The sequence below is a fragment of the Cucurbita moschata genome, unplaced genomic scaffold (assembly GCF_002738365.1).
Source record: "Cucurbita moschata cultivar Rifu unplaced genomic scaffold, Cmos_1.0 Cmo_Scf00015, whole genome shotgun sequence".
Lineage (NCBI taxonomy): Eukaryota > Viridiplantae > Streptophyta > Magnoliopsida > Cucurbitales > Cucurbitaceae > Cucurbita > Cucurbita moschata.
This window is the reverse complement of record NW_019268531.1, coordinates 2,937,391-2,949,263: the sequence shown is the minus strand read 5'-3', so window position 1 is coordinate 2,949,263 and position 11,873 is coordinate 2,937,391. Positions and strand designations below refer to the sequence as shown.

At 34.9% G+C, this 11,873-nt stretch overlaps 2 protein-coding genes across 4 annotated transcripts; one reads left to right on the top strand and one right to left on the bottom strand.

The window, feature by feature from the left end:
• Positions 1 to 4,139: 4,139 nt before the first annotated feature.
• LOC111453784 (adenylate kinase) lies at positions 4,140 to 6,255 on the bottom strand. The gene is made up of 4 exons (XM_023095015.1): positions 5,876 to 6,255; positions 5,492 to 5,632; positions 4,835 to 5,107; positions 4,140 to 4,654 (listed from the first exon to the last, which is right to left on the bottom strand). The coding sequence occupies exons 1-4, from the start codon at positions 6,194 to 6,196 to the stop codon at positions 4,511 to 4,513; spliced, it is 879 nt and encodes a 292-aa protein (XP_022950783.1). The 5' UTR covers positions 6,197 to 6,255; the 3' UTR covers positions 4,140 to 4,510.
• A 1,338-nt stretch (positions 6,256 to 7,593) lies between these two features.
• LOC111453866 (thioredoxin-like protein AAED1, chloroplastic) lies at positions 7,594 to 11,549 on the top strand. 3 transcript variants are annotated; one of them, XR_002712314.1, is made up of 10 exons: positions 7,594 to 7,884; positions 7,961 to 8,102; positions 8,185 to 8,230; positions 9,011 to 9,073; positions 9,306 to 9,342; positions 9,701 to 9,780; positions 9,870 to 9,961; positions 10,979 to 11,039; positions 11,223 to 11,345; positions 11,400 to 11,549. XR_002712314.1 is itself a non-coding variant. In XM_023095145.1 (9 exons), exons 1-9 carry the CDS (start codon positions 7,686 to 7,688, stop codon positions 11,280 to 11,282), a joined length of 780 nt encoding a protein of 259 aa, XP_022950913.1. In that variant the 5' UTR covers positions 7,594 to 7,685; the 3' UTR covers positions 11,283 to 11,549. The 3 variants fall into 3 exon arrangements, 2 of the variants coding, with proteins under 2 accessions (XP_022950913.1, XP_022950914.1); XM_023095145.1 differs by having other exon boundaries at positions 11,223 to 11,549; XM_023095146.1 differs by having other exon boundaries at positions 7,595 to 7,884; positions 9,014 to 9,073; positions 11,223 to 11,549.
• Positions 11,550 to 11,873: the final 324 nt, after the last annotated feature.

Genomic DNA, 11,873 nt, shown 5'->3' with positions numbered 1-11,873 from the left:
GACGGACGTCGAGGGTATTTGGCTGCCTTTCCGTCAAGTCCGGTAGATAATGATTAAAAAAAAAGAAGATGGACAGACACGTCATATTTTCTTTCACTAAAGAAATAAACCTAAATAAAATATTTGCTCGGTTAATATTTTAGATAATTTGTACTTTTATTATTATTTTTTTATAATTTTTAATATTCAAAAATTACTTATTTATCCTCAATGTATAAATATAATCCACTAAAATAAATAATTTAACCATATCTATGTATCTAAATATGTGCTTTTTAATTATTTAACTACGCGTAATATTTTATTGATAAATTATGACAATTATAAACAAAAGGGCATACTTGGTAATTTGTATTATCTTAACATAAAATTAAGAAACAAATTATAACATTAGGAATTAATTTTAAGTTTCTAAATTTGAATAATTTTAAATTGTGAAGTGTAATGGAATGAGATATATGAGCTGTAATAATATTTCATTTAATATTATTTGAATATTATATTTCATTTTGGTTTATAAAGTTAGTTTCAATCTAACCAAATCTCCACTAACAACGAAATTATAAATGTATTACCACATGTATTAGAAAAAAAATGTTACATATTTAATAATAACCCCTAATTAACAATTAACAAGACCATAAAATTCAATATTAAAATATTAAAATTCGCATTTCACTAAAATGAAGTAATTAAAAATTTACATAAATAATTTATAATGGACTAAAACATTCAAAAAAAAAAAAAGGTTTAAATGACTTATTTAATTAAAAAAATGGTTGAAAAAGGTTGACGGGGTTAAATTTCGCTCGTACTAAATGTCAGATACAAAGCAATCAAAAGTCTCACTTCATTGGTCCGTAATTTATAATCACACGTGATTAGGTAAAAATATCAAAAAATAGTTACCTGGAAAGATTGCGATATACTACAGGCGATAGTAGAATATTGACAATCATAGTGGAACACATTCGTCGTTTTTCTTTTCTCATATAATTTGATTTTTTTTACAATTTTTAGGACAGAGTAATTCATTTTGAGACAAAGTAATTCAAAATTAATATTCTATTTCTTTCTGCAAAATATTATAAATTAATCTAACCCTCCAATAGATAAGTGCCACGTTGCATCAACACCATCAATCATGACTCTTTTATTTCTTTCTACATAATATTATAAATTAGTCTAACCCTCCAATAGGAAAGCACCACGTCACATAATCATAGTCAATCATGCACAAATGAAATATATAAAACATATAAAACCAAAATGTTTTAATGTTATAAATTATATATTTAGGCAAAAATATAGTTAACAAAGTCAAATATTCAAATATATTCTTCCACATTTTTATTTTATTTTTTTACGTTTTTAATCTTTTCATGGTTGGTCGATCTATATTTAGATGGGTGAGAGAGGTGATCGTTTTATTTTTGTTTTGAGTTCCACAAATGAAATATATAATCCAATTAAACTCGACTTTAATTATGTTAAAAATGTCATTACATTGCTATGAAAATGTCAAAAATTTGTTCGTTTACAATTTATATCATAGAATTAGTTACATAATTAATAAATAAGGCAGCCACAATTTTAATATGCATTAAATATCAAATAAGTTTAGGTACATTTTTTTTTTATCCCTAAGTTTTGAACAAAAGGTTAATTTAGTCAATAAACTTCAAAATCATACAATAAAATCACTAACATTTATGAAATAGCTTAATTTAATTGTTTGCTCGATGATTTTGTTACAAATGTGTAGACGTGACATATTTTAAAATTAAAAATATTATAAAAAAAAGTTTTACATAGGAGTAATAATAATAATAATAATAATAATATATATGAAAAGAAAAATCACTTTTAAACCAACCAAAATTGTCATCAAAGTAAGCTAAAGGACAATAATATGTCTCAGCTAATCAAGAACTTGATGCCCTTAGTCATAAGAGTGAACATGGAGTCTTGTACATGTTGGCTCTTTGAATGGAACAGTTCAGAAGAACATTATGAAACATTAAAGGCAAACATTTGTATGTACCGTGTGTCGAAACTTGAGAGCTCTAGATCGTGCCTACAAGGACATGGGAGGGTGCACCCTCTACTCCATCACCCACCTCGTCATTGTCAACAAATTCTCCATTCCGATATCAAAGACGTGTTCAACCACGATGACAACCTAGTTCTTTAACAATGTGGTTAAGTTACGAGGTGTTCTAAGAAACATTGTTAATGACCATGATGGTCGATTCACGGGGACCGAGACAATGTTATTCGGTCTGTTAAGCTCAAATCTAAATATCTCTCCTAGTTATCACCACGTGACAAGACCAAACACTTCAATAGCATGCTTGAAGAGTATCTAAGACAGATGTGAGATAGAAGAATAGGGTTAATGTGCTGGATATTAGATTAGTTCAACTTTAATTGTCAAAAGAGTTCTTCAATGCACAAGATCATGTGCAGTAGACACTTTGTTCATGCCATATGTTGATCACCCTTATATAAGAAAAAGTCCTCAAGCTTACAACTTCACTAAAGAGTGGAAACATCCAAAGTAGCTCGTGCCTATCTAAATTAGACATCCAAATGTATGAAAAAGTGAGCTAGTTCGAGGCAGCGTTCCTTAGTGTTCACAAAGAGCAACCAAATACTTATGAAGTTGAGGTTAGAACAACTCCAATTCTGGAGAAGTTAAGACCAACACTTGGTGCAAAAATATGAAGGTTCAATTGAAGTCGTTTTAAAAGCAAGCTAAACATCGTATAGAGTTTAACTTCTTTCATAGATGAAGATTCACTTAAGAGTTTAACTTCTTTCATAGATGAAGATTCACTTAAGTACTTTGCAACCCTATCATCTAGACCCAGTACATATCAATCACAACGAGACATTTCGGCCTCTTGTCATAGTAAAAAATACCATCGAAAAGAGGTAAAAAAAGATATTAGCAAAGAGACACAACAAAATGACAAACCAAGAAAAGATCTAGAAAAGTTACTCATAAAGAGGAAGGGTCTCCACAATGCACGGATTCGTTGAGAGTACACTGAAAACCTAAAGTCTTCCACTATTTAAATTGTGGAGTTCGAGCACAGTTGGTTGTCAAGGACGTCAACAAGTTGATGAGGATGTCACAATCATATTTTTCCAAGGCATGCTATTCATGTCCGCATGTCCATTACAAACATTTGACCTTACTCTCATGTTCTTCTTAACTCTTTACCAAACTTTTATGGTATGCCCTTACATTCTAGCATAATTATTTACTTTCCTTATAATTTTGTACGCATATCACTCATCACCACTTTCAATGTTTACACCAACAAAGGCAATTTGCTTCATAATGACTATAGGAAATATAACCAGGCTTTCAATCTTCCTACCAAAGTTATATGTTAAAAATGTCGCTCTCTCTTATTGCTTGTTAGCATATAACATCTTCCTGCTCAAAAAATGCTTTTCCAAAACTTTGACTAACTCTATTTTCCAAGAATTTTTCCAAGAATGGGTAGAGGCAAGGAGATAGGTCATTTGTGGTACTAAAGATCCAGAGTTGATTGACTTAGTCAACAGCAAGAGTAAAGTGTCCTACAATCACTTTGTGAGTCCCAAAGAAGTGCAATTGTAACATGGAACACAAACTATCGTAGTCAAGAGTTGGTGTTGTACCCCATACTCCCACACATCCAATATTTGCAGCTGTGAAAGCTTACTATTCGGCAAATGCTAGAGCCAACCAGCTAGGCCAACTGCAATTGTCTACTCTAGTCCAACTAGATTATCATCAAAATCCATCATTATCATCAATTAGTATCTTTTAACATAACTTTTTACATCCGTCTTTTACAAAAACATACAAGAAAATCATATCCCTACGAATATTCTAGACCTAACTCTCCCATATACAGATATACTTCCACAGAGGACTAACTTGCTAGAACACTTTTAAAACTGAGAAACAGATATTTCAACGATGATATGCAGTGTATATACAAGGGAAAATACCTCGGGGAACTAGTCTTACAAAAAGGCCCACCAATATATCAAAAGATCATTTAAACTAGTATGTGTAAACAGGAAGAACACTTACAAAAATAGATTCCATATATCTGTCACATGAGAGACATTTGTTGTTGAAAGTCCGGTTGTTTCTTTCCAACCAGAGGTCAGAACTTCATAAAAATCTTCAACTGGAACAATTTTTCAATAATTAACAGTAGGTTACAAGAATTGAATATTATTATTCCTCTGTAGAGATATTATACCCAACGCTGTTACAAATCCCTGTTTGCAGCGAATCTACTCAACCAAACAATAAAATATGAAGTATTTCCTCTCCATCCTTCCGAATTGGGGGAAGAAAGAACATAACAATTTAGAAGAATAAATTTAAACCTCATGTTCGTTTAACTTTTAGTTTTCTTTTTATTGTTCTGCAAAATTGTTTATGCCTGTTGTATATGCTGAAAATAATCAACTAACCAACCATTTGTGGCCCAGAAATTTAGGCTGCTGCAGATAGTTTCTCCTCAAAATCATCCAGATTAAGAACTTGGAGTAGCTTTGGCCAAGACTCCGGGATGCCACCAGGTAAGTCGAATTCCAACAATTTCCCTCTACTGCGGTAGAACTCCTCAACAGGTTGACTCTAATGCCATACACAAATAAGCAAAAGAAAGAGGAAACAAGAAACCATCAATTTCTTTAATACCATCAAAAGATGAACATCACAGCACGTAAAAAGAAAAGTTCTAAGTATTACTGGAAGCCTACTGAAAACCTTTTATTTTCTTCCATTGATATCGAATGCAAGAAAATAGCAAGATACCTTTTCATTATAAACTCGAAGACGCTCTTTTACAACTGCTTCCGTATCATCTGCTCGAGTAATTAGTTTAGACATACAATGTGTAGGAGGAAGCAGTGGAGCCATGCTCATTCCAGGATGGCCGTTTTCGCCCCTCACATTAATGGAGGCAAGATTGAAGTTTTTTCCACACTGACCACAGATTCTTCTCCCAAGGCATTTCTCAAGTAGCACGTCCTCTCGAAGCTTTAGATTAACCACCAAGTCGATATCAATCACCTCTTCCAAAATTTCCTAAAATGCAACCAAATAAACCAGAATCTATGAGACTGTAAAGATCAATTGGTATAAAGACATATGAATTAAAAAAACTGAATTATAATGATTTATTAATCTTTTTCATATAGAGGTTGGTTCATGACTATTAAACTGTTGCTAATCTAAAAGAGTGGATGTGACAAGGAAATGGCCTTCGGTTTCAAAAGATGGACCGTCGGAACTGCTGTTCACTATTAGCTAGAGTTACATTAAACTATTCTTTGATCGCTGTTGATGGAACCCTTATTTGGCCAAAAAACATTGTTTGATCCAAAATGATGAACAACCATCTTAGTAAGGAGTACATGCCAATTACTCAGCCGATGTTTAAACACTTCATCTTTACCACAGAATACTCACTGCTTGATTAATTGTCCGAGGGAAACCATCGAGGATAAACCCAGATTCACCTTTCGCCTCACCAGCTTCAAGTCTCTTGGACAACAAGTTGATTATGATCTCGTCCGATACTAATTTGCCCTGGTTAACAATATCTGACAGCTGCAACAAGCGAGATCAGGATGAGACATAAATAAGAACGGGAAATGAACGCGATGATTGACTTAATATAAATCAACAATTTGACAAAATGCACGCACTGATTACTTAATAGCCAAATCCGATCTACTACCAATCCTTCAAGATACTAAGTTTCAATATCAAACTCAATTCAAACCGGGAGCTAAAAAACGATCCAGAAACATTACATTTCAAGTGACAGAAAATGATGAAATGAGGACATACCTGGCGAGAAAGTGGACTGGAAGAGGCGAGCTCTTCGCGAACGAGATCGCCGGTGGCGATGTGAGGGATACCGAGAAGGTTACAAAGACGACTAGCATAGGTCCCCTTGCCGACACCAGGGCATCCAAGAAACACCCATTGAACGTTCCGATCTTTAGGATCCTTGCGGGGAAGATGGCGGTTCAGACCGGAAGGCAAAGGGGTAGTAGTAGGAGAGCTGAGCTCAGACGCAACGGCTGAAGAAAAGCATCTCCTGACGAGAGAGAAGGATGAAAGAGACGAAACCGCAGAGGATTTCGAGTAGCGGATCAAGGCCGCCATGGGGACTGTTCTGCTGGAAGTCGTCGATCGTCCAAGAGCATTGGAGACGATGTAACGATGTGCTTTTTAACTAGGGCTTCGTCAGTTACGATTGCCAATTTCTAGCGATCCACGCGCGCGCGTTCGAGAATTGACATTATAATTATTTCAAAAAATAGGCCATTATTTTATAAATTAACCAACATTTCACCCCTAAACACATTTTAGTTCTTAATCAAATTATTGATTTACATGAATAATAAAACTCATTTAATCTATTAAAAAATTATTAAATATTAACATTAATCCTTGTAAGATTTAAAATACAAATACTAAATTGTTAAAAATATATATATAAAATATAAATTAAAAATCTTTTTTACCTAATCCAACTATTTATTATTTTAAAAAAATCATACTTATCCAGTCACATTAATAAATAAAATCTCATAAAACTTAAATATCAAACATCCATGAGTTGCAACACATTAGTAATATCAATTACAAACGTAAAATATTCTTAATATTCACGATAATCTTAAAAGTTAGATAGGGTTGGGTTAGATTGAATTGTAATCTAATTTTTTTGGTTGGTCGAGTTAACCAAACTAAAAATGTCAAACCCACAAACCGATCCATTTTTATGTCAGAATTTAGTGCAACTTATTTCTATTTTGAATTAGTTATAGAATATATGATATTGGTAATATTTAAATATTTTTATTCTATTACAAAGATTTAGTTAGTTTATATTTTTTTTATTTGTAAATATTATTTAAAGGTTGTGAATATGAACGAAGATTGAACCTTCGATCCCAATTCTATTTCTCATTCTTAAATTTGTATTCTTGAGTAATAATATTTTCATATCTATTCACACTTTTGAGTAATAGATATTGCGTCATTTTAAGTTTCAAAAAATTTCATTCAACCAAAACAAAAAAAACATTAGATTGAATTTGGATGGTATGAATTTTATTATTATTATTATTATTTTCCTTTCTCACAAAGGTAAATGATGTTAATTTATTTTTTAAAATTTTATGGATATTTTGTAATAATATGATACAAATAAAAAAGTTATTTTTGAATTTTTTAATAATATAATATATATATATATATATATATATATATATATATATATAAAATGTATATGTATATATATATTTTTTAAATGGATACAAAGGACTAGTTGGGAATATTTGGATTAATTTAGTCAACAAAAAAAAAATATATATATATATATATTTTTTTTTCCCGCAATATTATGGTAAATTGCGATTTTTAAGGCACCAATTATTCTTCAGCCTGCCAAGACCAAGAGTGATAGTGTAGAAAAGAAGGTGATGATGTGGCGTTAGATGGTTGGTCCGATTAATATTTGGTTTAAAATAATCGCCACGGAAAATTAAATCCTTGTTCATCTACCCGCCACGTTTAGCCTCTGTTCCAAATTTCAACAGCCACTACATCGACGGCTTTCCCCCGGCCGCTGATTTCGGTGGAACACATGGCGGCGACTCTATCGGCTTCACCGACTTACAGTTCTGCGGCACCACAAAGGAAATCCAGCCAATCGCCTCGTGTTTTCTATAATTCTTCTCATCGAAACCTTCTCTTTAATTCCAGTTTCTCGCACTGCAACAATACTGTTAAACTCTCACTTAAGCGAGCTGGCATCGTCGTGTCGGCAGTATCTGATTCTCCCGGTAAGTCAAATCGCTCTGTGATTTACGGTTTTTCCCTTGTTATTGCGGGCTGTGGTTGGTGAAATGTGGTTTACAGGAATTGGATCGTATGTGGAGTCTGGGAACATTGCGGATTTACTGGATTCGGTTAAGGTGTTTGACTTGAACGGAAATGGAATTCCGATTTCCGATCTCTGGAAAGACAGGAAAGCCGTGGTCGCATTTGCGCGTCATTTTGGGTACTTGTTTGAATTTTATCTAATTGACAACGGGTTTTCAATTCGTATTCTTCGCCTTGTAAGTAAATATGCGTTGCCGCAGGTGTGTCTTTTGCCGAAAACGTGCTGATTATCTTGCTTCTAAGAAGGTAACTAATATCTTGGGTCCAATAGCGGATTTATGGTAAAGAACCTGTGGAATCCATAAAAGAATTGCTTAGATGGATAATGTTTGCTTGCCAATATGAGCATAGCTAGATGTTTAGCTTGCTCATATTAGTATAATTTTACCTTGTTCCATTTATACTGCTAATTCATGGCGATATTAGGACTACTATCTCACCATTAATTTGGATATATGCATATATATTAATGTTTTCCCCAAGGGGAATCAATCGATTGGTTTCCAACTATATTGTCAATATTTCAAAACTTCACATAGGGGATGTCCCACATCGATTGGAGAGGGGAACGAAACATTCCTTATAAGGGTGTGGAAACCTCTCCCTAGTATACGTGTTTTAAAACTTTGTGGGAAAGCCCCAAAGAGAAAGTCTAAAGAGGACAATATCTTCTTGCGGTGAGCTTGGACTATTACAAATGGTATCAAAGCCAGACATCAGGGCGATGTATCAGTGAAGACATTGAGCCCTGAAGGAAGTGGACACAGGGTGGTGTACCAGCGAGGACGCTGAGGCCCAAAGGGGGTGGATTGTGAAATCCCAGGAACAAAACATTCTTTATAAGGGTGTGGAAACCTCTCCCTAACTTACACGTTTTAAAACCTTGAGGGAAAGTCCAAAAGGGAAAGCCAAAAGAGGACAATATCTGCTAGTAGTTGGTAATTATCGGTAATTATCTAAATGGCTTTCCTACCGCAAATTAAGAAACTTCTCAAGAATTAAGCCGTACAATTCATGATATGGTAGCAGGACTTATTGGACGCATCCGGTGTGGCGCTTGTGCTGATTGGACCTGGTAGCATTGATCAGGTATGAAATTAATCCTCAATGGAGCTCTAGCAAAATGCTACATTTGAGGGGTTTATTAAGCATGTGTTTTTGGATCATGGCACACGTTATTTGTTAAGCATTCCATTATTGCCTTTGAGTTAGACTGTATGGTTACGGACCACGATTAGATTATCACTGCGTCATTATTTCTCACACCAAAATCTATCTTTCAGTTCATTGATCCTTATTTATTGTTAGCAATTTGATGCAGGCAAAAGCATTCAGTGAGCAAACAAAATTTCAGGGAGGTAAGTTTCTGCCACCATGGACGAATTTTTTCACTGATTTTTTGTGGCTTATTTATGTGTACAACATATAATAGATATCGATCAGGTGTTGATGAATAAATTTGCAGGATGAGTATAAGTTATCTAGTTTGGCTACTGCTGGTTAAATATTTTACATGCAATGAATATTCCTTTGAATCATATGTTGATCTGAGAGAAGTTTTACTGTTGTCCCTTTACCATCTTATAATATTTCCGCTGAGGACCTGAAAATGGTTAAAAAGAGTAGTTCTTAAGAACCAAACTTAATCTGGAGAGGTTCTGGCTGTAAAAATTGGATTGTTGACTTGAACTGATGGAAGCATACTCTCTGTTTCAGAAGTTTATGCTGATCCTGCACATTCATCATATGAGGCTCTAAATTTTGTGTCTGGGTTTACAACCACATTTACTCCCAAAGTATGTTAGGAGTTCAGTATCATAGCAATGTTATAACCAGCAATATCAGCTTGTAGGTGCTTACTATGGCTGCTTGTCTGAATTTATAGGCGGGTCTCAAGATTATTGAGCTGTACATGGAAGGCTATCGGCAGGATTGGAATCTCTCTTTTCAAAAGGACACTGTGTCTAGAGGGGGATGGTAACTAAAAACCTCAATTATTCTCTCTCTCTCTAACATTTTGGTTTCAGATTGCAAAGCATGGATGAGTGTTCTGATCTAATTTCCTGAGTTGACATGAACAAGCAGCAAGATCCACTGATCTTGATATATACTGCCCATTATCAGTTATCACATAACTAACTTACATCTGAAATTCATTGGATAAAATGGCTCAGGTTGAATACATCACTGATTCACTTTAGTTAGTCTTCTCATTCCATTGGAAACTCATCATGGCATGACTAAGAAATTTTGTTCATTATCCTGAGGACTGGGCTATTGGTTTATAAACGACCAATTTTAGATTCATTACGTGAGATCCTACGTTGATTGGAGAGGGGAAAGAGTGCCAGTGAGGACGCTGGGCCTCGAAGGGGGTGGATTGTGAGATCCTACATCGGTTGGAGAGAGGAATGAAACATTTTTTTGTAAGGGTGTGGAAACCTCTCCCTAGCAGATGCGTTTTAAAAATATTGAGGTGAAGCCCGAAAGGGAAAGTCCAAAAGGACAATATCTGTTGGCGGTTGGGGAGGGGAACGAGTGCCGGCAAGGACGCTGGGCTCCAAAGAGGAGTGAATTGTGAGATCCCACATCAGTTAGAGAGAAGAACGAAACATTCTTTATAAGGGTGTGGAAACCTCTCCTTAACAGACGTGTTTCTAAAACCTTGAGGAGATGCCTGAAAGGTAAAGTCCAAAGAGGACAATATCTGCAAGCGGTTGGAGAGGGGAACGAGTGCCAGCAAAGACGGGCTCCGAAGAGGAGTGGATTATGAGATCCCACATCAGTTGGAGAGAAGAACGAAGCATTCTTTATAAGGGTGTGAAAACCTCTCCTTAACAGACGTGTTTTTAAAACCTTTTGAGAAAACCCAAAAGGAAAAGTTCAAAGAGGACAATATCTGCTAACGATTGGCTTGGACGGTTACACCTTCATTTCTTTTTCAATCTCTCTCAAATGTGCTTGACAAGAAAGCATATTCGTGCCATTTTTCAGGCAGCAAGGCGGCATCATAGTTGCAGGTCCCGGTAAAAATAACATCTCTTACATTCACAAGGTATGTCACTTGTCCATACATGTTCTTGTTTGATATCTCTTTTACATTCACAAGGCATGTCCATTGTCCAGATCAATAATTCTCGATGGTTTTCTTTTCCTGGTAAAACAACGTCTACAAATTTTTCTGTAAAGCTACAAATTGTCAAACTTTTTATCATCTTTTAATTTTTTTGAACCTTAGGATAAAGAAGCTGGGGATGATCCAGATATCCAAGAAATTCTCAAGGCTTGTTGCTCATGAAGCCGAGAGGGATTCTCACACTGCTGATCCATTGCCATCTAAGGCTGGGTTGCAATAAGGTAGCGATTATGGAACAAAAACGCCCTGAAATTATGTAGCCCACTTGAAAAACAACATTGATACGAAGGATAGTAAAGAGTATAGTTTTTGTTTAGGGAACAGTTAATTTTTTACTCTGAAAAGTTGGGACAGTATGGATTATCTCCCTTTTGTAGATTTGGATGATAAAGGTATAGAATCAGGTGAATGAAATTCATTTTTGTGTGTGTAATAGGTCAAGCAGATTAACGTGAGCCTCACGATTTTAAAACGCGTCTGTTGTGAGATCCCATCACATTGGTTAGATGAGAGAACCCACGTGGCGTTCCAACCCAGTTCCAACAATGCACTTTTCGGACCAAGAAAACGGGACTGCTTGACGTTGCATATTAGACCTCATTAAAGCACGATTCACATCATTATGTTCGATAAAAGGAATGAGGGAAGCTCCAATAGAAAAATATTGGAAGGGAGAAATACTTCGAAGATGAACTTGTTCCCATTCAATAGTTAAGAATTCTTGACGGTATCGAGCTGGAACAATCTGTTCTT

Excerpts from the sequence above, each read along its gene's own strand:
- LOC111453784 (XM_023095015.1), bottom strand. The coding sequence starts at position 6,196 with ATGGCGGCCTTGATCCGCTACTCGAAATCCTCTGCGGTTTCGTCTCTT. Across the intron at positions 5,633-5,875 it reads CCAGTCCACTTTCTCGCCAG|CTGTCAGATATTGTTAACCA; the intron begins GTATGTCCTCAT and ends CGCTTGTTGCAG. Across the intron at positions 5,108-5,491 it reads CTCGGACAATTAATCAAGCA|GAAATTTTGGAAGAGGTGAT; the intron begins GTGAGTATTCTG and ends GTTGCATTTTAG.
- LOC111453866 (XM_023095145.1), top strand. The coding sequence starts at position 7,686 with ATGGCGGCGACTCTATCGGCTTCACCGACTTACAGTTCTGCGGCACCA. Across the intron at positions 9,074-9,305 it reads GACCTGGTAGCATTGATCAG|GCAAAAGCATTCAGTGAGCA; the intron begins GTATGAAATTAA and ends AATTTGATGCAG. Across the intron at positions 9,343-9,700 it reads GCAAACAAAATTTCAGGGAG|AAGTTTATGCTGATCCTGCA; the intron begins GTAAGTTTCTGC and ends TCTCTGTTTCAG.